The following is a 22,283-nucleotide window of genomic DNA, read 5'->3' on the forward strand; positions in this document are numbered from 1 at the left end:
CTGCTGCTTAAAGACTTGTCAAAAATAGAGTTTATTATGAAGCACAATCCCATGTAGGTCTGATGTGGGGAAAACTTTCTAATGAGACTGTTCTACAAAGCCTCAGCAGTGCAGACACATCCTTGCTGTGCTTACTCAGCCGAGGTGGCTAACCACCTCTGTTCCTCAGCCCTGACTGTTCCAGACTCTCACAACCTTTCTTTTTTTTCTCCTGGAGTCACCACACAGCAGTTTAAAATTCCTCTTGGACAACCTGGTGGAAAAGCGGCGTTCTACCTTATCACAGAATATCTTGATCTGGCAGACGGCGCGGTGCACCAGCTGGCTGGTCCCATTGCCGTAGTCGTAAGTGTCTATCTGGAGGTTGAGCGGGACGCCCTTCACCCCCTTCTGAGAGGAGAAGTCAGTGCTCAAGCAATTCACCCCAATAAATACCTGCAAGTAGGAACAGATTGATACAGCTTGTTGGGGCTGCAAATATTCCTGTCCAACAGCGATGACAGCAGCGGGTAGGGGCAAAAGCAGCTACTGAAACGTCCTCCCAACCCTCACAGCGTCAGCCAAGCGTATGAGCTGTGGGTTTCCCACCCGAGCGCAGCCACCAGCCCTTCCCAGCCACAGGCTCCCCCCACACCGGTTGCAGCTCTCCATCTCTTTATTTTAGGCTATCCACCCCCATCTGCCTGGGGATGTTCTTGCTGATATTTCTGATCTTTCATTTGAACAAGGGACCCTCAGACAGCAACACCCTGGAGGAAGGGAGGAGGGCTAGACTACAGCTTCAGGAATTACAAATCATTGCTGCTGGTGAAATAAATATTCATCACGCACCGGTCTCCTTTATGATTAGGATGGAGTTACCTCCAGTGGAAACTTCTGAAAAAATGCTGAGCACAGATATAATCCCACATTGTATCTCCAAATTATAAATTCATTTGTGTGACCTTGAAATTTCCCCTGGACTCTGGGGACAGATTTGCAGCTGGAGAAGCTCCCACAGCTCCCTCAGCAGGGCTCTGGCTGAGGATTTCAGCCCTGAAACCTAATGTCAGATCTAGTCAGTACCTATATTTAGAAAAGAAAACCACTTCACTGTGGTGTGAAATTTAATTGGAAGAAGAGAAGTAACAGGTGCTACAGACGACCCAAATACCTGACCCCTCCTGTCGCAGCTCCCAGCCCTCACAGCTCTCTGAAGTCTCACCTTTACCTGCCCCAGGCCAGTGCATGCACAGAGTTTCTGCTAAGAGTTAAACCCAGTTTTGCTGAGGTGCCCCCGAGGGCTTGCCACATACCTGACATATTTCCATTTCTGACAACTTTGCCTTGAAGACATTTGTTAACCTCTTGGGTTGTAAAAGACCAAGGTCGCCTTTGGGCTAAAAGAAGGGCTTATTGAGATCCCAAAGCAAACCAGAGTTTTCCCAAGCTACCAGCTTCAGAGAGATGGGGTATCTATGCTTTTCTTTTTTTTCTTCATGACTTCATCTTGTTTTTATATGCTTCTTTCAGTCCACACTAGATACAAAGTGTTAAGGAGAGACTCTGAAGGGATGCAGAAGAGACAGCAGAGCAGGAAAGACGTGGATATAAGCTTTATAGATTTTAAGGTCAAAAGGGATCTTGTGACCTGCCTGGCTCCCTTCCACATCACACAAGCCACAGAAGGGTGTCAGTCATTCCTGCCTCAAAATGCTGCCTTGAAAGAAGGGTCTTTGTTTCCTAAGCTGTGGTTTATTTAAATAGGCTTCACCTACATGTGAGCAGAGCCCTGATCTAGGCTGCCTGCTGCAAAAGGCTTTCTTCAGAGTTATCCATCAGCACTAAAAAAACATCTCTGAGCCAGTCTCAGGTATACCCAGAGTGTTTATTAGCTAATGGCAATGCTTAAACACACAGAGAAGCATGGTGTCCTTCCCGGCTGTCCTGGCAGACAAACACTACCTGGGGCCACTGGAACGGCATTGTTTGGATTTGAAACTCTCTCTGTCTTTCAGCTGAGGCATGGGGGGAGCGCGCCTGGGCCGTCAGAAAGGAGGCTGCAGGTTTGCTTCCCAGATCCCTTCCACAAGCAGTTTGTACCTTTGCTTCTTCGTGGATGTTCCACACGAAGGACAGCGCGTTGTAGGCTAACTCCTCGATGTTCTGCACCGTGTTGAAGTTTTCTTTACAGTCAGCTGAAATGCAATGGAGAAGCAGTTTGCATTCTGGCTGCAAAACTAGTTGCACCCCCTAGGCTTTCCGCGCCCCCAGAACCTGCCTCTCACAAGGAGCCTTGTAATGTAACAGAGGCCGCCCGTGATACCGCTGGATAAGCCTAAGTGCACATATGTAAGGGATAGGCCAGAAATGAGTCACACGTATTGGCTGGTGACTGCTGTGTGAGTAGTGATGTTATGCAAAATCAATGCAGATTACTTCCAAATTCAAACAACCGTGTGTGTCTCGCTGGGAGCCACAAGCTACTCAGCAGGGTGCTCTGCTGGACAGACAAAACCTTCGTCTGGCCAAGCACAACACGCTGTAAAGCCTGTGTGGTGGCAGTGGAGAAGGACAGGCAGTACCAAAGCCTGTTCTAGCTCAGATTCCTAGATTCCAAGAAGCCATAGCTCACACCTGTAAGAGCCAAAATTGTGTCGCAGTTTCTATCTCTCTGACTGAGGCTCTTCTTGACGTCCCTTGGGCTCCTAGTGCGTGTCCCTACACTTGGCAAACAGCCTTAAACCCGCAAGGGCTCCTCAGCCAGAAAGGCTCTGAAGCCAGCAGACCAGCCTGCTCCTCCCCGCTTTCCCCCAGGCCAGATGCTGGAGCTTCAGCTGCGTTACCGTGTATCGGAAACGCAGTAAAATGGTGCTAGAAGTTATTGACCCCACCCAGCCATCGCGATCAAACAGCCCCGCTCATACCGACATCAATGACTCTCTGCTTGGCTGTGGGCTGGCGGGAATGCCAGTGTTTCCAGAACTTGAGCTGCTCCGTTGGGATCTTTTCATTGTCAAAAACAATCATCACAACGCTCTGTAACACAGCGAGGATATCCCGTATCAGGATACACAGCAGCCTAACGCTTGGTGCCCTCACTGCCCTTTCCATCCAGGGCCAGCTTGGCGTCACTGTTAAAGTTTTATAGCTGGGGAAACTGAGGCAGGTGAGGGAAGGGACTTGAACACGGTCCTGAACACAGCCAGGAGCAAAACTGAGATGCCCTGTATGCCCTCTAACTGCGCTGCCCTTGAGTTTCCGCTGACTCCAAGGCATACAAGGATCCTGCACTGGAGGAATGTTTGCAGTGCTCCAGCAGGTATTAGGCTGGGACAGCCAAAATGGTCTTTTTCTAGACTTTCTCAGTTTCAGGAATCCTTTAGGTCTTGAGATGTCCAAAGTCGAGCCCCTAAATACCCCTCAGGATTGGAGGAGCAGGTTTCTTTGTGGGGAACTCAAGCTCAGCTTAGTCTCAGGGATGGCTCTGGGGCTTGTCCACACATCCCAGGAGCAAGATGGGGAACCTCTCTCCAGCTCAGAAGTCTTCCCACCAGGGCCCCCAGCCAGCCATCGGCTAGGGAGGCCTTTTGTACATCCCTGACCATACCGTGAAAGGTTTCAACTGCCAGGTAACATGAAGGCTGCTGCTCTGCATCAGAGGATTAACTTGCTATAAGTGAATCCATCCCATTCATCGCTTTAAGCCAACATGAGCCACAAAGCCATTACTCTTCACGCTCAGCTCTGTTCCCAGGCCAGTACAATTGCTGGATGTCTGATTACAGCGTGTGTCAGCAAAATTGTCAGTTTGTCTCTTACCTTCACTTTATTTGAGGACAAGTGTAAACATTTGCTGTCTCCAGCTGTCCGCAGCGTGATGGGGTAGAACTGTCCTTTGTTGAGGTAGGCCATGGGAGAGTCCCCAGATTTGATGTGAATGGCTTTGGGTGACCCCAGAGTGTATTCAAAGTCACTTGTATGGAACAAAGAGAGAATGATGAATAAGCACACGCTGCTGTTTCACTCCAAAAGCAAAAGAAGAGACATGCAAGTCTCCACCACTACAGGTTACAGACACTGTACACACAGGAGTCTCTGCCCTATTCCCCATCTCACATGCCCCTACACCATCAAGCACCTCCCAGCACAGCACGTACTGATCCTCCCCAACACCCTGTTCTCAGATATCCTCATTTTACCCTTTAGTTTTGGCTTGAAAAACCCAGCCCTGTAGATTATTGTAACCCCTATTTTTCTGTGGATGGCTACAGAACCATTGCATAATCAAAAGCCTCAACAAACCAAACAAAAATAGGGACCTGTGATGAGATTTTTACAACAGCCTCAACTCAGATTCCTGTCTCTAAATTCACACCCATAAATAGCTGGCCCGGGAAGACTGTGTCCTAATGGGTCCTGTAGGAACAGAACGACCTGCGGGACACTGACATCCACTTGTTTATCCAGGTCCTTAAAAATGGACTTGGAAGCCCGCTTGTTGAACTCACGGTCTGGTGGGCAGCAACTTCAGACTTTACAGAAAAGATTTGTAGTGTTGCACAGAGGAAGGTGTCACTGTTGACAAGCACATTTAAAAAAGGAGCCTGACTTTCAAGAAGCCTTGCTCTTGGGCATTCACCAACACCCATGAGGATTCAAACCATGAGGCTACAGCTCAAGCTATTTTCTTCTGTGAGGAATCCGTGCAAGCCACCAGCTGTACACAAGCCTTCACACAGACCCTTCAAGCGCCCTGGAGCTGAGGATCATCGTATTCCTGTTTAGTCACCAACCCATCTCTTTTTCCTGCTCCACCTCCCCTGCGATGCCATCTCTGAAGATAGGCTTGGCAACTCCTCTTATCTAGAGCCAGGAGTGCCAGAGAATGTTAGTGCACAAATAAACAGCAAACAGCAAAGCCTCTCGCTCACAAACGCGAGCTGCTGTCTGTGTGAAAATCCCCACGTCTGACAGCTGAGTCACAGAGTCAGGTGACTCAGGAGGCAAATAAAAAGTGGGAGGTGGAATAATGTTACCTGCTGGGAGGTTTGATGCGGTATCTAGAGCAGGAAAGCTCTGCCTGAGAGAGGGGTGGAGAGGAGGAAGAAATCTCTCGCGCGTTTTAGGAATGACAGGCAGTGGCACCTTCTGAAATCAAGGGTCACTTACAGTGCTAAACCCAAAGCGAGAGCCTAAACCTTAGATTAGGAGGAGGCTGCTTATCGCCCTTATCAACTGTCATCCTCATCTTCTCTGTCATTTACCCCATTCCAAGTAGCTTGTGGAAAAATGGTGCAGGAAGCAAGCAGGGCTCCCTGGGAAGGGGGCTGTAATGCACAGCAAACCCTCTCGTGGAAAACTTGGGTGCAGGTCAAGGTGCTGATGAGACGTGACCACAGCAGTGGGAGCAGTTGGTGCTGGAGGTGCTCTGCTGGTCAAAGTGGTATAAAGCCTGAACCCCACACCTCTCCAGCTAAAAACATGAACTGGCACAACTGCATCTGCTTAACTTGAATGGAAGATTTGGTTTGACTCCTTCTCAGCAAAACATTTCAAACCCTAAGCCCCGCTTCATACTACAAACACTAAAATTCATCGCTGTTTTGTGTCTAAAAAGTCACGGAATGGCAACTTGCTCCTAAGGCACCAGGAGACAACTTGTCTCTGCAAAAGCATGAGATCTGTAGGTTTGCAGTGGTCATCGTCAGGACTGGAGTGGGGCGAGGAAAGGGACGCGGTCTTTCCCGAGGAAAGGGACACAGCCAAGTGCACTGGAAACCCAGAGGCTGTGGATCGGTAGTTACCTCTTAACACCGTCTGCAGCGTAAGTCTCAGGGCAAGGTGGCTCTGGCTGGGGTTTGAGGATATCACTGAAGAGCAGCGACTGTAGACAAGTGGAAACAAAACAGTCAGAAGTGGAATCTTTCACCGCTTTGTCCATCCACCTTCTCCCAGACCTTACAACAGAGGCCACAGATAAAACATGAACCCTCGTTTCAAAACCTTATCCTACTTCCAAAATCAATGTAACCCCCCAACAATTCCATGGGAATGGCATCAAGCTTCTAATGCAAAAGCAAAGCTCCCAGTGACTCCAGCACGAGCAAACCCCACACTAGACAGCCTTGTGCAGCACCCCCTGGGCAGCACTGCCAGCACGCAACCCACTAACGGCTCTGACCTCCTGGGGATCCTCTTTGAAAGTGCTGTCTGGCTGCCACCTCTGCTGTGGTGGGGCTACAGGGATGGTCTCGAAGAGGGAGTTCAATGAGCTGTTGTCGTATACATCCCCTGGAGGGACCATGTAGTTGTCTGGGGTGACATCCAGCTTGCTAGTGCCTGGTGGAAGCATGACTGGCTTGTGAGGAGTAGGAATGCCTTCAAGACTTAAGCCGTTCTTCTTCTGTGGCTCACAATATTCTTGGGTCATGGAAACATTTTCAGACAAGAGCTTCATGAGATGGGCTGAGCCATCAAAGGATGCGATGTCTGGGTCGTACTCCATTCCGTGGCAGTGCCTAGTGGAGAGAGGGTCCTGTCTCAAACCAGGGCAGAGCGTGGGCAACCCCAGCAAGCTGTCACAGCAAGAAGCAAGTGCCTTGATGTGCTGCTGGGAAGCAAACTGCACAGTCTAGCTACCAGGTGACCTTGAGTCAGCTGTGTACATCTGCTGCTTGATACGGGAGATCTGACAGGCCCATGGGTGATCTCCACCCACCCACACACCTCTCAGTGCAATCAGCAAGAGTCAGAGGTGTTCAGCAGATAAGGGATGATCACATGGAACCAGAGAATATGGTTTAGATGTGGTTTGGGGCTGCACATCCAGGGCCTACATCCATTATTTCTTTATTTAGGCTATTAAACACGCAGAGCAGCAGGGACAATAAGAAGGATAACTGCTATGTGGTCTTTCCATCTTAGTCTTTTTAGGGCTCATTGACACTGAAAGCTGATTTTTTTAAACTTTTTTCTTTTCCTTTTCCTTTTTTTTTTTTAAGGAAACCTGATTCTTGTGCAAGTTCACAAACTCCAGGAGCTTAGTAAGCAAAACTCCCAGAGAACATGAGATCAGTGAAAAATTGACAGGGCTGCAGTATTGGAAGTGAGGTGTATGGTCCAGACTTCAGAGCAGAAAAGACTAAGTACAGGAGCTATGAGGCGATAAAAACACGTACAAAACCGCACTCCTCTTGCACACAGAAACCATCCCTTTGTGCAGCACCTCAAGAACTGGTCCCTTCTGCAGCAGTGACTTTGTGACCCTGCTGACTCTGCGTCCCTAGCTGAGCTGGGAAGAGATGGCTTATTGCCCCTGTTACCATGCTCAGAAAACAAACCAACCCCCACATTAGCAACCCGCACACCTCTTGGCAGCGCAAGCTACCCCCAAGGGAAGTAAAGCTGAATGAGTAGCTCCCACCCACTCTGCTTCCAGAGCTTCACCTTCAGCTATATGGTGAAATTTCCATAGTTAATAAAAAAACATGCCACTGTCAAGAATGCAGTGGCCTTTCAGAGAGGAGAAAACAGCTTAACTCAGCTTACTTATGAAGAAGGAATGAAGTATCGTTCAGGAGGCTTATTCTGTCAAGTAGTTAAAAACAGACAACCAGAAAGGGTTGCCAAAGTACACAGCATCCAGGAAGGGGAACTGAACTCATAGTGGCAAATGAGCCATTAATTTAATAGTTAATTATCCAAAAACCTCAAAGGACAAATGGGAGTCACTGGAAGAGAATCCTGGGAGACTGGAAGCAAGTGAAACAGAAACCCTTATCAGCTAAGGGAATGGAAGAGGACTTGGTCATTCCCTTCTTGCTGCCAATGCTTAATCCCTTTCCCCCTTCCAGTTGTCACAAAGTAGGAAATAAAGACAAATTCTTCAGCTGCTGCAAATCAGTGCAACTCCCCTGAACACAGCTAGACAGATCCTCAGTTGTGTAAATGGGTGTAGCTCAATTTATACCTGCTTGGGATCTGGCCTAAAGAATTTTAATATATGTCTCAGGGTTAATAACCTCCACTGTTGTTGGTAATAACACTGTGCTTTGATGTCTATTTTATGCAAGCTAAGAGACCCATCATCCATGCAAGCAGCTGCAGGAGAATTAGACAGCTATAGAGAGCAAAAAATGAAGCTAACCTCTTTCCTAGTTCATTGCGTCCCATCATTCCAGATGGAAGAATCCTCTTCTCCTTTGGGACCTAGAACAAGGCAGAACAAAGAGTTTGTTTATTGTTATATTTTATTAATGGAAAAGAGAGGAGAAATTAGCCTTGTCTGTGTGGCAAGTGAAGTCTCATAGATAAAACACTGGGTGAATAACAAACACCGGGTGAGGACACAGGAGACCAGGGCGCTCTTGCTGGGCTGCTGCCATGGATTCCCAAGGTAACCTTAGGCAAGCCACATCGTCTTGTTCTGGGGAGGATTTTCAAAAGCACCCAAGTGAATAGGAACATCAGAGCTATCGGCTTCAGTTAGGGCTAAATCATATCCACATTTTTTGAAGCTCCACCCTACAGCAGCACTAGAAAAATAAAGATGCTAGGGGCTGCAAAGCACTTTGCTATCGCAGCTCCATGTCTCTCAAAGCATTGCCGTTTCTTACCTGAAAGCTGTCAGGGGAAAAACCCATCAGCCTGAGACTCAAGACACCCAGGTTCAGTTTTCCACCCTGTTCTGGGTCCCCTCTACGGTATAATGGTGGTTTGTGCCTCAGTTTACCACCTGCGCTACACAGATAATAGTGGCACGCTATACCTGTGGGTGTTATGAGGATCACTGCGTAAAAAACACAGACAGCTCAGCAGATGGGTACCCTCCTAAGGTGGCTGAGCGTGTATTTTACCTTCACGCTTCTCCCCTGGTACAAACTCTCCCAAGACACCCAGCCCCAGTGGGCACATACCATGTAGTAGTCATAGAGGAGGCTCAGGGCAGCCACACTGTCGTCATCTCCATTCACCCTCATCATAGCTTTGGTGGCTGCGGTCAGCGGGTTCTCTAGGTAGGTTTTCCAGGCTTCGTCTTCATTGGTGTAGGGGAATTTCTGGAAGTTCATGGTGTCATTCTTCATCAGACGCACAGATCTAAAACTGAGCCAGACAGAGGAAACGGGCAGTGAAGGATACTGATCTTCCACAGCTATTTCCATGCCACCCAGCTGAACACACGAAGGGCTTCCCAAAGGCACTGCTGGAATGGAGAAGGGATGCTCTGCTGGCTCTTAACTCCCACAGTCGTTGGGATTACCAATTCTTCTGCCTGTAGCTATGTACAAGATTAGGCCTGAGCCTCTCTGGTGGGGCCACGCAGAGAGGCAGACGTACCTCTGCTTCCCTCCTCCTGCCCCAGGGATGCAAAACACCACATCGTCGGCAACTGCTCCTTCATCAGCAAGCGCACACTACCAGGCAGCCAGGTCACCGACCGTCAAGGCGGGATGTTGGTCAGTAAATTGAATGCAATGTGACCAGGCAACTTGGCAAAACTTTTTCCTTGAATTTGGAGCTAAAGGCCAGCTCAGCCCACAAATACAAACAATCGCTCAGTGTTCAGAGAACTTGACCTACCCAGATAAAACCAAACCCCGTCATATTTCTTTGCTGTAGTTCATGGTTTTTTGATTTAGTTCCAGACTAACTTGTTTTTTTTTCAAGCATTTGTATATGATTTTACTTAGAGGGAAGTAGACAGGCAGATCACCACGCACTCCCTTCCACTATAAAATTCCTGACAAAGGTGAGGCTCATGGGACTACGTGAGCTGAGAAGCGACATACCAAAATAATGCCCTGCCTGTCCTCTCTTCTGGCACTTTCTCCAGGTCTCTCCCATCTTATGTTAATAAACTGTCAGACACTTAATTACCCAAACATTGGTCATCTTTCCTTTTTCTCCAGCAAATCCTACTAGCAGCCAGCACAGAAGTGCCTCCGCACAGTCTCTGGGTGCTCTGTGCTGCTGGTTCCCCCCTGCTCCGAGAAGAGGATGAATCGGTGGCCACGCTCCTGTCACATCCTTCAGCCACGTGTATATGGTATCACCCCAACAGCTCATACTATTCATCATAAGCAACAAGTTTGTGGACAAAAATTACTATTTCATCAAAATGGAAATATGCAGGAAGGGCAGACTGTTTTTTTACTAGCAGAGGTTTAAAAAAATTGTAAGAAGATTTCTTTAAATATTCAAAGCTGCCAAGCGCAGACTTTTTTTAATTGCTGATTTTTTTTATGGAAAGGCAAAGAAAATCTACAGGAGTTTATGAATGAATGCTGCACTTTAATGGCCTTTCTATAAGGAATATGTTGTTTCCACTAAGCTACTCTCCATGTGTTTATAACAAGTCTTGGGCTAGACTTTTAAGTGAATCATTTGCAGAACAATAATTCCTCTCGAAAGGAATCTGGCATCTCTGAAACTCCCAGTTATTGCTAACCACGACAGATACTGCCAGCCCATTTGGTGCGAGCTGCCCACGCTGACAGGGTGAAAAGCCAGGAGCTCAGCAGATGCTCCTGGGCTGGAAACTAGACGGGCGCAGAGGTGGACCTTGGATGGAGTGAAGGATGCTGGTCCATCCTCCCTGAGAGCCCAGCTAAGATGGCTTCACTCCTGGCCATGCACCGATCTCTCACACTGCCACATCTCCAGCAGGGAATACACATATAAACCGTGCATGGATAGTTTTGGTGACGCTCCTGGATCAGACTCGAGAGCTCTCCTTGGCTGAGCAGAGTAGCAACTCTGTGCTGGTCCACAGTCCCTCCCAGAGCAGCCAGGATGAAGCCATCAAGGGCTGCCTCTGCTGTTCTTGTTGACTTTTTATTAAAGAATATGTTGCTTCCACGCAGAGTCCCTCCCCATCTGAGCTGCACAGGAGAGCAGCTGGTAACAGCTTTGCTAACGGCCTCAGGCATCCAATTCCCACTGGTTTCTGTGCTCACGTGGCAGCGGGCTCTGAGCTCAGGTTGGTACAGACACCAGCTGCTTCCACCTTACGGTTCTGGCCACCGCCAGCTTCCATCACGCACTGGTATAACGGAGACGCTGAGTCTGGATTGCACATCGGGATGATCCACTAACACCGGTTTCACCCCGCGCATGAAACTTCACCAGGTGTTTTGCGAGTTTCGTTGTCTTTAGTGTTTCTCACGCAGCCCTCCCGCCCCTTCAGTGCCGCTGCTGTCTCCAAGGGAAGCAATCGGCATGACTCAGATTTCACTGCTGTCGACTTGGCGATGGGCTGTTCAGTCCTGTCTGGACAGGAATCCTCACCCGTTCTCAATCCGATCTTCTCAAGGAAGACTAGGCAGCAACAGAGCTTGCTCTCAGGGTGAGACTCAGCTCCTATCACTCGTAATCAACATAGATAAACACACCACGGTAAGATGTAGCAATAAAGCATTCAGGAGCTGAAAAAAAAAGGGATATTACAAGGAAAAATGCTTCGGAGCTTTATTCTCCCCCAACTGAAGCACTCCTTGTTGTATGACCCCATTCTGCCTCCCTGCCTTGTTGCTTTGGCGTGACACAACCGCTGCATGCACGAGAGGCTGATGTTTTACTGTTTTATCACCTGGCCTGCACTCTGGAGGCAGAGTGAAGCTGGAGAGGAGGCCTGAGAGCTCAGCCACTTGTAGCTGTGTCCAGTTTATGGAGAATACAAGTTTGACAAGTGCCCTATGAGCCTGCATCTCATTTTCACATGTGGCTCCTGGCTTTGCTGGGTAGTTCTGGCTGTGCTGCTTGCAGACATCACCACCTCATCACTGCCTGCCCCAGGCCTCTGCTAGGAGAAACTGTCCCTGTAGCAGAGATGGCACAATGGAAAATCTGTCCTACCCTCAGCCTGGCACTTACCTAAAGTCATACGCCATGCCCTGAACTTGAGAGCGCAAAAACGTGGGCATACGCTGCCTGATGGCACTTCTGTTACAAAGCCACAAACACCAGCAGAGAGGAGGGACCGGAAGATTAGGATAGCAACATTTTAGGCTACTCCAGCAAGATTCACTGGAAGCTTCTGTCAGGACCCCGTAGTGCTTAGAAACAGCAAAGTCTTTGAAAGTCAACGAGCCAATGGCAGAGCAACGCAGCAGCTCCTCCCATGCACTGAGAACTGCTTTGGTCCAGGGGAGCCTGCACTGATTCCGTCAGCTGAGGACTTGTACAAAGGTGACATGAAGGGGATTGCACATTTATTCCATCTTGTTTATTCTCCAGAGTTCGTATGATCCCTAGCCATCACTGAAATATATTTGAGTGCAGCCACGTTAATTGCCTCAGATAAAACTCTGCAGCTGGGACAGCTCTGCAGATACGACGTAATGCCACTCCATCCCACCTTACTTTTCCAGAGAGGTCACCTCTACTCTGACCCTATTCCAGAAGGTCAACAGGGCTAACCAATATCTGAAGAAAGAAGGTGATCTGAGAAGATAAGCAGATATGATGACATATTTAGAGGCACCTTTTTGACATCTGATGCATTTCAGTTCATGCAGATACAGGATGATCGTGTCAGTTTGCTTCTACAGCCTGCTTCCGACTCAGCATTAGCAATCTCTGGGAAGCAGAGATGCAGGAAAGAGGTATCTAAATCCAGATCCAAATACACGTGAACTTTACTTTCATCACTCCTTGCGACGCCCCTTCCATGTGACTATGGCATATTTGTCCACTGCAAACTGTCTGCTCTCTGGCAAAACAATCTTCCCTTCTGCAGGTAGTTGCCTTGATGCAGCGGCTCACACAAAGCGAGGATCAGTGAGTGAAACACAAACACGTGGGACCAGCGGCCTCCCTTCTTGTGTGCACAGACTCACCCGGCTGGGGCCTCGGGGTCAGGTGCAAAGCAGCGCACGATTTCGGGAAGGGAGCAGTCTATTTGTTTCCAAACTGTTTAGAATTTGACACAAGGTGATACCAGCCCCCTTTCCCTGCTCCATCCCACCCAATCTCTGTTTCCCCTATTTATCTGCCAAGTCTACCATAACAGTGGCCTCCTGATTATGAATAAACACTCAGGGCTACACTGAAACAGGAGAATATGCCCAGTGGGTCTAGGTGAGGAGATCAGCCAAGCAGGAAAGAAAACGCTTGTATTCCTTTTGCCTTTTGTTGGGTTTCAGTGGGTGGTTTTGCTGGCCTTTAAGCTTTGTGTTACTTGTCTTTGTTCTCCCCCCTATAACCGATTAAGCTTCCAACCTAAATATTAGCCATGCCAGATGCTGATGGCTACAGAGAAACATCACATTGTCAAAGGAGCAGAGAATCCATGGCAACCAGCAGCAGGAATTCAAAGCCACAGAATAGAGCCCCCAGCCTGCAGGACTTCAGAGATACCCCAGGCAGTTCACGTGGGGACCGTCATTAGCTCTGGCTTTGTGCGTGGCACTCACCTCCTGTTGAAATAACCCTGATGTTCCCCAAGAGCCCCGTATCAGTAATACGGGGAAGGATCAACCCTGCACTCAATGAAAAGCGGCACTTACCATGAGCGCTTTCTGGGGTAGAGATTGTAGCCTGTAAACCAGGCCCCTCGGCCAAGGAAGAACAGCATCCCACAAAGCAGCCTCATTACTAAATCCAAACTTCTCAGCTGAATTCTGATTTTATCCTATCTTGGCAAGTTTAATAAATAAGCACATCTGAAGACAATGTGACAATACAGCCACCAGTAAGCATACTGTCACAGGCCCATTCACAGAACCAGGAAAAAAAAAACCCCAAAAACCACAGAAAGAAACATAACACACAGACTAACGATGGGAAACCTTGCCTAGATGCCAAGTACAATACAGTGTCGATCCATAGGCAAAGGCATAGGAGACCACTAATCTCACGGACCCTGACCTGCGCTACCTACAAGACCAAAATATTTTCTCTGGCAGCTGGATAACAATGTGGCCTCTGTCACTGGATTTCTTTAGGGACGTTTCAGCATCACAATCAGCCCCAGGGTAGTGCAGCGTTAGCTCAGCACAACGGCTGGATGTTTCCCAGCCATCCTTCGGCTCTGTTTCACCCACAAAGACAGCACAAGAGCCTCTCTTTTCCTGGGAGTGCTCAGCCTGCGTGGCACATGCATGAGACAGGCTAACCCCACCACAGATGCACACAACAGGTCATCTACTTGCATTTAGTAAGTGCAGAGCAGTAATGTGTGGTGGCTGGGAAGGAAAGAAGAGGCCATCATCAGCATCTGTGAGAAATGGCTCCTGTTTCCCAAAAGGGTGCTGAGAGTCCTCACTGTCGATACAAGCCAGTGGTGCTCAGCACCACCCAGAAGGATGGGTTAGCCGTGGAGCTGGCTCTGGCCATGCAGCGGGGAAGGTGTGGTGCGTCCCTGCGGGTGGGATGGAGGAGGGTGGGGACCGGGGCGATGTGTGTTGTGCTGACACTTGGGGAGATAGAGCCCTGCCAAGCTCTTTGACAGAATCCCCCACCCCATCCCTCCTGCAGAGCTGAAACCAGTTGGAACGGTTTGCAGGCTGAATCCAAAGCGTCCTGGAGCCAGACAAACCTCCCAGGGGCAGGCCCTACCTGGGCGATATAAAGGGAACTCACCCATCTTGGGTTCCTTACAGCTCTTTAGGACACATCAACCCAAGATCTGAGCTCATTATTCTTCAGTTTTACACCAGCCTAACTCCCTGCTTTTGATGCTATTTATTATCACAGGAGGAGAAACTGAGGCATGGGGATTGACATTAAGATAACTTATCCAGAGAACAGAACCAGACCTGAACCTCTGCTATAAATCTCACAGCACTGGACTGTTCCTGCCTTTCTAGCCTGCAGGGTTCCATGAGACATCCAGTGTTGAGTGATGTTTGGGGGACACCAGCTGGCATTGTGTTTCACCTGATAACATCATCCTTGAGGTATCCACCCACACAATCACATTTCACAAAAGATTCGAGCTTTAGTGCCTTCCCTGCCTAACAAAACAAATTACAGCACAGAATTACTTTGCAGTTCAGGAATTATAGCTGACTTTTTCCAGAAGCAGTTTATGACGTTGGACGCTTTAGTTTTGAGTTGCCTTGAGTTTCAGGGTGATCAGCCTCCAAAGGGAAGACACAAAAACCAGTCCCTGAACAGTTCTACCACCTGGTACTTCTAAAATACTGGTCTAAACTTTACTCTCTTTCCTATTTTCATTGTAAGCAGATAAGGACACCTTATGTACACATGTATTCATGAACACAAACCTTCATCTCCACCAACACATAACACACACACACGCACACTGCATTGAAGCTCCCAGTCCTTCAAACACTGTAAGAAAAACTACACATGATGAGAAGCGCTTCATAACTCCAAGAGTTTAGGTGCTTTCAGTTATCCTTTTTTGTTTTCAGTGCTTATGGATTCCACCCCCAGTTTCCACATCTCAAAACCTAACTACTTGTTATTTTATTTTTTAATTCTCGTATATTCACCGACTCCAAGAACTGTGGCTTTTAAATGAAAGAAGTAAAAAAAAATCGAAGTTTTACAAGACTTGGATTAAAAAAAGAACAATGGTAGCAACAAAGAAGTATGCAATCTTTTGTGACAAAGTTTGTTACTTTTCTACTGCTCTTCAGGTAATCTCATTTAAATCTAGTAATCAATTACTGTGGGTTATTTGTACTGTAGCAGGGCACAGAGGCCCTGACTAAGAACAGAGCCCAGTTTTACTCAAGGTTCTATACTTATCACATCCTATCAGAGGATCCTGCAGTAACACACTAAATGATGGTAGTTATTTCCTCAGCGCTCATTGAAGAGAGCAGTAAGAGCAGAGATTAATATTAAACCTCACGAGAGGTTTGCCACTTCAGAGTTACGTGCTGAGTCTCAGGCTTCCTATGTGCTCTGGGAGCCAAGGGGACAATTTGGTCCTCCCATTTGAGACTGGGATGTGCCGATCTCTTCCTACCGCCTGCAAACTCAGCCAGCTAACAAGCTTGGCACCTGGGTTTAAGCTGGCTGAAGGTGGGTGAGGGGAATCCTCCAGCGAGTTGCTCAAGAGGGCACAGGAAGCATGTGTCAGGGCAGGACACTCGACACAAGCTCAGGCGACGCAGCCTGCTCCCCTGCACTACCAGGCTATCCTTGCGCCACATCTGGCAGCAGCTGTACCTTCTTCAGCTGCGCTGTGGACTATGTGCAGACCTGGCAAGACACAGCCTGGGTTGGCTCTCTCCTTCTGTTTTCCTCTTTCTTCCCATCCATGAGGGCCAGATCTCAGCTGCCCAGATCTCCTATAATGTGCTTGGCTGATGTACACTCATGTATTCTGATTCATAGCATCCTCTGAACTCATGTTCCCCAAGGTCAGGCAAGCCTTTTGCTTTACTGTTTAATAATAAAAAAAAAATAATAGCATAATGTGCTTCAAACAATGTTTTTGCTGAACAAATACGATTCATCCCATTCTACCTAAACCCCTATTAAACAATGCATTTCTGGAGAGCAAGTGTCACAGCTCAGGCAGCAAAGACAGAATGATGAAAAGAAACAAAACCATGGCACAGCAGGTGGCTGGCACCCAGGAGCCAAGTGCTTTGGTAAATGACGTCTGGGCTTTTCCTCTGAACACCTGTGGCTATGAACACTCTAGGGACAAGGACTGTTTCTGAATCAGAGCTACCCTCACCCATACCATAATCACAGCTATCAGCCAGAACAACGTAAAACAAAGAAATAACAAAAAACAAGCCACTACATTTTCTTAACTTCCGAGCCTTTGAAACTTGGGTATTAGCAATGGAGTCCCAGCCAGAATATAATTGTATGCTATATAACCATTTCCACTGATTAATGTATTTTTCAGCTGTTGCCTTTATCATCCTCGAGCACATGCGATTCGAGAAGCCGAGGCACTGATCAGGAGCAGTCTCCCTGCCAATCAGCTGAACTGAAGTGCTTGCAGGTGCAATGTAAGCGCAAGTGCATTTTCAGATGAATACTTTACAATTATCAACAATTTAAACACCAGACTGAACAGAGAAGGAGTAGATCCTCATCAGTGTAGCTGTCTTTATTTTACAGATTTCTCTGGAATTATACGGATGTACCAATCAGTTGAAAATGTGACCCAAAGCATCAAAGCAGAGATACTATGTAAATGTTGATTTATCTCTGCTTTGAGTCTAGAGTTTATTCAGAGGGCTTTTACTCCTTTGTTGTGAATTGCATAGCAGTTATTTGATTGTTGTTTCTTTTAATTTACAAATCTCTAGTTCTCTTTACATAACTTAAAATAAAACCCACCTCTCCCTTGAAAGCGTACCTTGCTTCAGCATGGTTATCCCTTGTGTGCTTTACTGCCAGGATTTTATAAAAAGGGCTTTAACTTTTCATTCACCAGGAGCATAACTCAAGTTTTAATAACACACCTTATGCATGACAAAAATTTGCTTCTGGCGATCATGGTTTCGACCACAAAACCACAACTGGGAGTAACTCCTGGTTAACTCTTTCAAGCCCACACATTACAGAGTTAGGCATAAGTTCAATTTAGAAGACTATGGAAATTATCAGTTAGAATATTTTATAATAGGCAAAACATCTCATTCTCTCATGCCACACTAGTCTCTTCCCAGTCGTTCCGTAAAATTAAAGTGGCAAAGGAAGAGATGAGATTATTCTCCCTGTCATTTTGGGTGACAGCACCAGTGCCTGGGGATTTCACAGCTCCCTCAAAATCAGCTACATCTGGGCACAGGCTCACAGCTCAGATCCATCCTCCCAGTGCTCAGCTTGTTGTGGGGGTTGTGTAAAGAACAATGGCTGTGCGAGACACAGACACACACTGCTGCCCTTATCAGATCCTCTAAGCACTGCTCGCGAGAGAGCCAGCCTTTTCCTTCCACTGATGTCTACAAAGCTACACCCGGTATGACTTTGGCCTGCGTGATTAACCAGAGGTTAACAGCTACTACAACAGCCCCACTGCTCAGGGTTGGGCTGTAGCAGCCTCTTCACATGGTTCCTCCTCCTCAGTGACACCTTTTCCCCCTCACAGTAAGCCCAAAAGCCATCTGAAGGTTTCAGCCTTTGGTACCACGGAGTTCCCAGCTCCCTTACCTCCTATCACTGCTCTCCGTCAGCCCCTGGGGAGCTTTTGGGTGAGGCACTCCAGGCCCACTGTGCTCCCTAAGGCTTTCCGCAGGAGAGCTGGCACTGCCTGCCCCTGCCCCTCGACCAGGCACCAACAAGCTGCTGGTGTTACACCCACCTGCCTGCACTCCCCAAAGAATTCCCCCCCCCCCCCCCCCCCCAGCTGTGGGCTAGCGAACTAAAAATGAAATTTTCACAGAGACTGGCAAATGTTTCCTCAAGTTCAATCTATAGGAAAATGTTGTACTGAGCCTTTTACCTCCGGGGGTTACCACACAGAGCCCCACGCTGAGATCTGTCCTCAGGAGCAGATGGCAACCTCTGCACTTTTATCTGTCTTTGGAGCTGAGATCTGAATCACAAAAGGGATGCTGCTCCCATCAATTCCCCCTTTCTCATGTGAAAGGCACAGGGGTTAACAGTCCGTTAGCAAGAGAAGAGTCAAGCAACCATGTAATTCATCAGGTAACTTAATGCCCCAGACCATAATTAGTAATACATCAATCTAATCCTGCAACGCACCCGTGTACACACACACACTCTGTAGCATTTTGAGAGTAAACCACATGGCCTGACTCTTAAGTTCAAAAAGCATCAACTATAAATTACCCAAAGAGTTGAGAAAGTGAAAATTTGAGTCACTGATTCTTAATCCATCCAAGCAGATTGATCCCCATATTTACATAAAACAATAATTAGTGCTGCACCTTTCAGGGTTAATAGTTAAAGAGATTAGCTGTCACAACACCTCTGTCAGGCTTGTAAACACATACAGGTATGTGTTTTTCTTTCAAAATATATGGAAGCACTGTATCTGTACACAGATGTATAAATACTGACATATATTTCTTTGTAAATTTTATTATATACAAGTACTTCATGCAGGGTTAAATACCTTGAAAACTTTTTAAGACTGGATTGACAGCAGCATTCAATATTCAACCATTGTTCAATATTCTTCCAGCCTTTACTACATCGTGTCATACTAATATGACATTACTGTGATATTATTCCAGAGGTATGAGGCATGGTATGCTGTGCAAATGCATACCATCAGCAAGTGTTAAATGCTTTTTCTTGTTAAAAAAAATAAAATCTGTTATAATTACTCGATAGGATCATAAAGTGGATTCATTTACTTTAAAAGAGAAAAAAAAAAACCTGGAAGAAAAAAGAAAAAAAAAAAAAAGACCACCACACAACTCCTGCCCCCAAAAAACCTAGAAACTGGTAAATACTTTGGAAGGTGTTTTCTAAGAAAAACACACACCAGAATTACTGTAACTTATGTTGGATTTTGTTGGACAGAGGCAGAACAGGCTTGCCTCTAGAACAGAAAGCCCAGGTGTCAACTTCTAGTCTGGGGGAAAAAAATAAATCATCAGGATCATGATTTTAAACAACTCTTAAATAACAACGCTAACAAGTGATTCCTCCAAAGAGCAGCAACACGTTAGTAAAGAACAGGGAGTCTGAAAAACGCTCCCATCCTGTTCTTTCACTTCCACTTGCAAACAGCTGGACAGGCAGATTAACCCAAGGAGCCCAGCTCATTCAGACCCAAAGCACTTCACAAGCCTCAGAAGAAACACTCAGCAGAGAGGAGTGGGTAAACAGAACAAAACCTCTACTTACTCAAGTTCATTAGACATATTTCCCCACGTTTCCAAATCCTTGCCGCCCGTAAATTCTGATGACTTCTCTCTCCTAGTCGCTGCTCCAGACAGACATTGCCTGCGAAGTGTTTGATTTATGGTGAGGTTTTACGTACAGGTATGCTGCTGACAGGCCGCCAGGGCCGGGGATTGGCTGCCGGCACAGGTGCCCTGGGACAGGTACACCCAGACAGGTGCAGCCCGTAACCCTCCGCCTGCCGGCCCCAGAGGATGGAGGAGAGGGAGGTGGGTGGGGAAGGAGGGAAAAGCCCTCCGGGGAAAAAAGATAGGATAAAGGAGTGGAATCAGTTATTCATCTCTGCGATAATTAGTTTCAGTTTGGTGGACATGTTCCATATACTGCGATGCCAAATAGCTGTCATTTTTATGAATCTGGGGGTTGATTTGTCCTTTGCTGTTTCTTTATATATAAATATTACAGACAAAAATACATACATATATATATAAAGGAATAAATTAGGGAAGAAGAAAAGCCTCTTAGTTTCCTCTCATTCCTAAATGGTGATTGTACTGACAGGCTAACCCTTTCTTTCCTTTTCTCACCTGTTCTTAGCTGCTTGCTCCATAAAGTCTCCCTAAGTGGTTTTGGGTTTCTTTTCCCTTAAAAAAGTAACCTTAAACCCCCTGACTTTAGGTGCCAAGAACATGCAGCAACATACTGGCTCAGGGAATCTTTGCATTACACTGGATAAGTAAGGAAACAGGTCTGTGGGATAACCTTTTTCCTTACCGTTCACACACGCTGCCCTGCCTGCTGTAGCACAGACAAGAGCCTTATTCCAGCACACGCAGGATGGCAGCGGGAAACTCAGACACACGCCGTTTGGGAACAGCTGCAGGAATACCACCCAGGCAATAGCTCTGTAGCAACTCACCTGTAAACGGGGAAAAGATTTATGCAATAGAACAAAACTCATCATGGATTCAAGCACTCTTGTTGGATGGTTTCTGTCATCCGTGTTGCAATGAGGAGGCAAAGGATGGGCTCAGCGGGTGACTCATGTTGGCTGGATTTGGAAGGCAGGAGAGGATTTTAGAAGACATGTTGGTACAAGCCTTAAAACAAAGGGAAAAAGAAAGGCTTCCACCACTCGTTCCCACCCCCCATCACTGCCTCGCTCACTGAATCTGTCCCACTCAGTGCCCTGCGCCAGCAGGTGAATACCAGAAAGCACGAAAGTCTTCCTTCACCTAACAGTTAAGTTCAGCTCTCCCAGCTCGGTGACAAGTGGCCTTAGCAGCCCACTCAGGCAGGCATAAGGCATGTCTACACAGGCACGTGTGAAGACAGAGCGTATTAATTTGGGTACAACACCCTCCAAATACATCTCCATGGCTTGTGACTCAGCGCACGGCCAGCTCGGCGCGCAGGATGGAGGGTGACTGCGGTGTATCTGCACTGGCTGATAAGGACGTGCTGGGCTGAGCTTCGCCTGACCAGCCAGCAACTATCGCCCTCCAGTTCGCTGTGCAAACTCCTGCCTGCCAGGGATCTGGGGACTGGACAAAGTCTGTTTTCTGGGAATGAAAAACAAAGGTCTGGAGTAATACAGACTCCACTGGGGATCACTGGAGAGCGCCAGCTGCCAAGACCTTGTACAGCAGAGGACAGCAGTACACAAAAGTCAGCTGAATGAGAGCTGAAGATCAGAATCCATGCCATAGCAGAGACCATGCAGCGGTGAGAACACAAAAAAAGGAAAGGAAAGAACACCTATGTCCTATCCAGCCAGGGAAAGCACAAATCTTAGGTGATGGTGGCATTAGTTGATCAATATTCTGATTATATCTCTAAATTAAGGAAACCTCGCCCAGTTCACGATGACCAGAGTTGTAGTGCTGGGTGCTCGTCCTTTACCCAGACCCAGGCAGAGAGTATTTCACTGACACTGGGTAGTGCAAGGAGCAGCAACATCCCCTCAGGGGATTTCCAAGTTTCTTTTAACCTTTCAGTGAGACTTACCAGATTCCAGCAACAAAAGTGAAGGAGGAGAAAACACTAGCTGAGCCAGACCATGCAGGGGAACGGCAGGGCACCGGATTCTGACCTCTGAGGGGAAAAACCTGTGTCAAAGAAGAGAGAGGGAGAAATGTGTCCAGCAAAACTGAGCAGTGACAGGCTTGCCTTAGCAAAAGGTGCCCTGCGGGCCTCAGCACCACCATGGCCAGGCCAAATCCACCTCTGGATGGAAACGTTCAGGTTTTCAAACTTGGCCTTTTGCAAAACAGCAGGGATGATGCTGTCTGCTACTCTATGATAGCAGACAGGAGACAAAGCCACCAGACCCTTCTGCCTGCCTGGAGCTAGGCTCTGCAACCAGCACGCTGCTGACAGAGCCTTGTTTCTACCTTTGGGGGTTTAAACCCACCACTGCCGCACTCCCACTTCATGCACCTCGGCTCCAGTGGAAGTGGGGACAGCCAGGGATGATCTGGGCTTACCAGGCTCTTGGTGCTGCCTGCCAGTCACCGGTGAGGCTGCATGCCCTGCCCTGCGTC

The 22,283-nt window shown here is 47.5% G+C and overlaps 1 protein-coding gene across 1 annotated transcript in view; it reads right to left on the bottom strand.

The window, feature by feature from the left end:
- GRHL3 (grainyhead like transcription factor 3) overlaps positions 1-20,645 on the bottom strand; it is a 29,641-nt gene extending 8,996 nt beyond the window's left edge. The window contains exons 1-10 of the mRNA XM_056333835.1: positions 20,515-20,645; positions 19,744-19,842; positions 8,898-9,084; positions 8,129-8,190; positions 6,164-6,500; positions 5,787-5,866; positions 3,802-3,955; positions 2,907-3,018; positions 2,083-2,177; positions 277-435 (exon numbers count right to left, since the gene is read on the bottom strand). Of these exons, the coding sequence (XP_056189810.1) occupies positions 277-435; positions 2,083-2,177; positions 2,907-3,018; positions 3,802-3,955; positions 5,787-5,866; positions 6,164-6,500; positions 8,129-8,190; positions 8,898-9,084; positions 19,744-19,760 (1,203 nt within the window). The 5' untranslated portion in view covers positions 19,761-19,842; positions 20,515-20,645. The remainder of the gene's footprint in view (positions 1-276; positions 436-2,082; positions 2,178-2,906; positions 3,019-3,801; positions 3,956-5,786; positions 5,867-6,163; positions 6,501-8,128; positions 8,191-8,897; positions 9,085-19,743; positions 19,843-20,514) is intronic.
- Positions 20,646-22,283: the final 1,638 nt, after the last annotated feature.

The sequence above is a fragment of the Falco biarmicus genome, chromosome 3, assembly GCF_023638135.1.
Source record: "Falco biarmicus isolate bFalBia1 chromosome 3, bFalBia1.pri, whole genome shotgun sequence".
Lineage (NCBI taxonomy): Eukaryota > Metazoa > Chordata > Aves > Falconiformes > Falconidae > Falco > Falco biarmicus.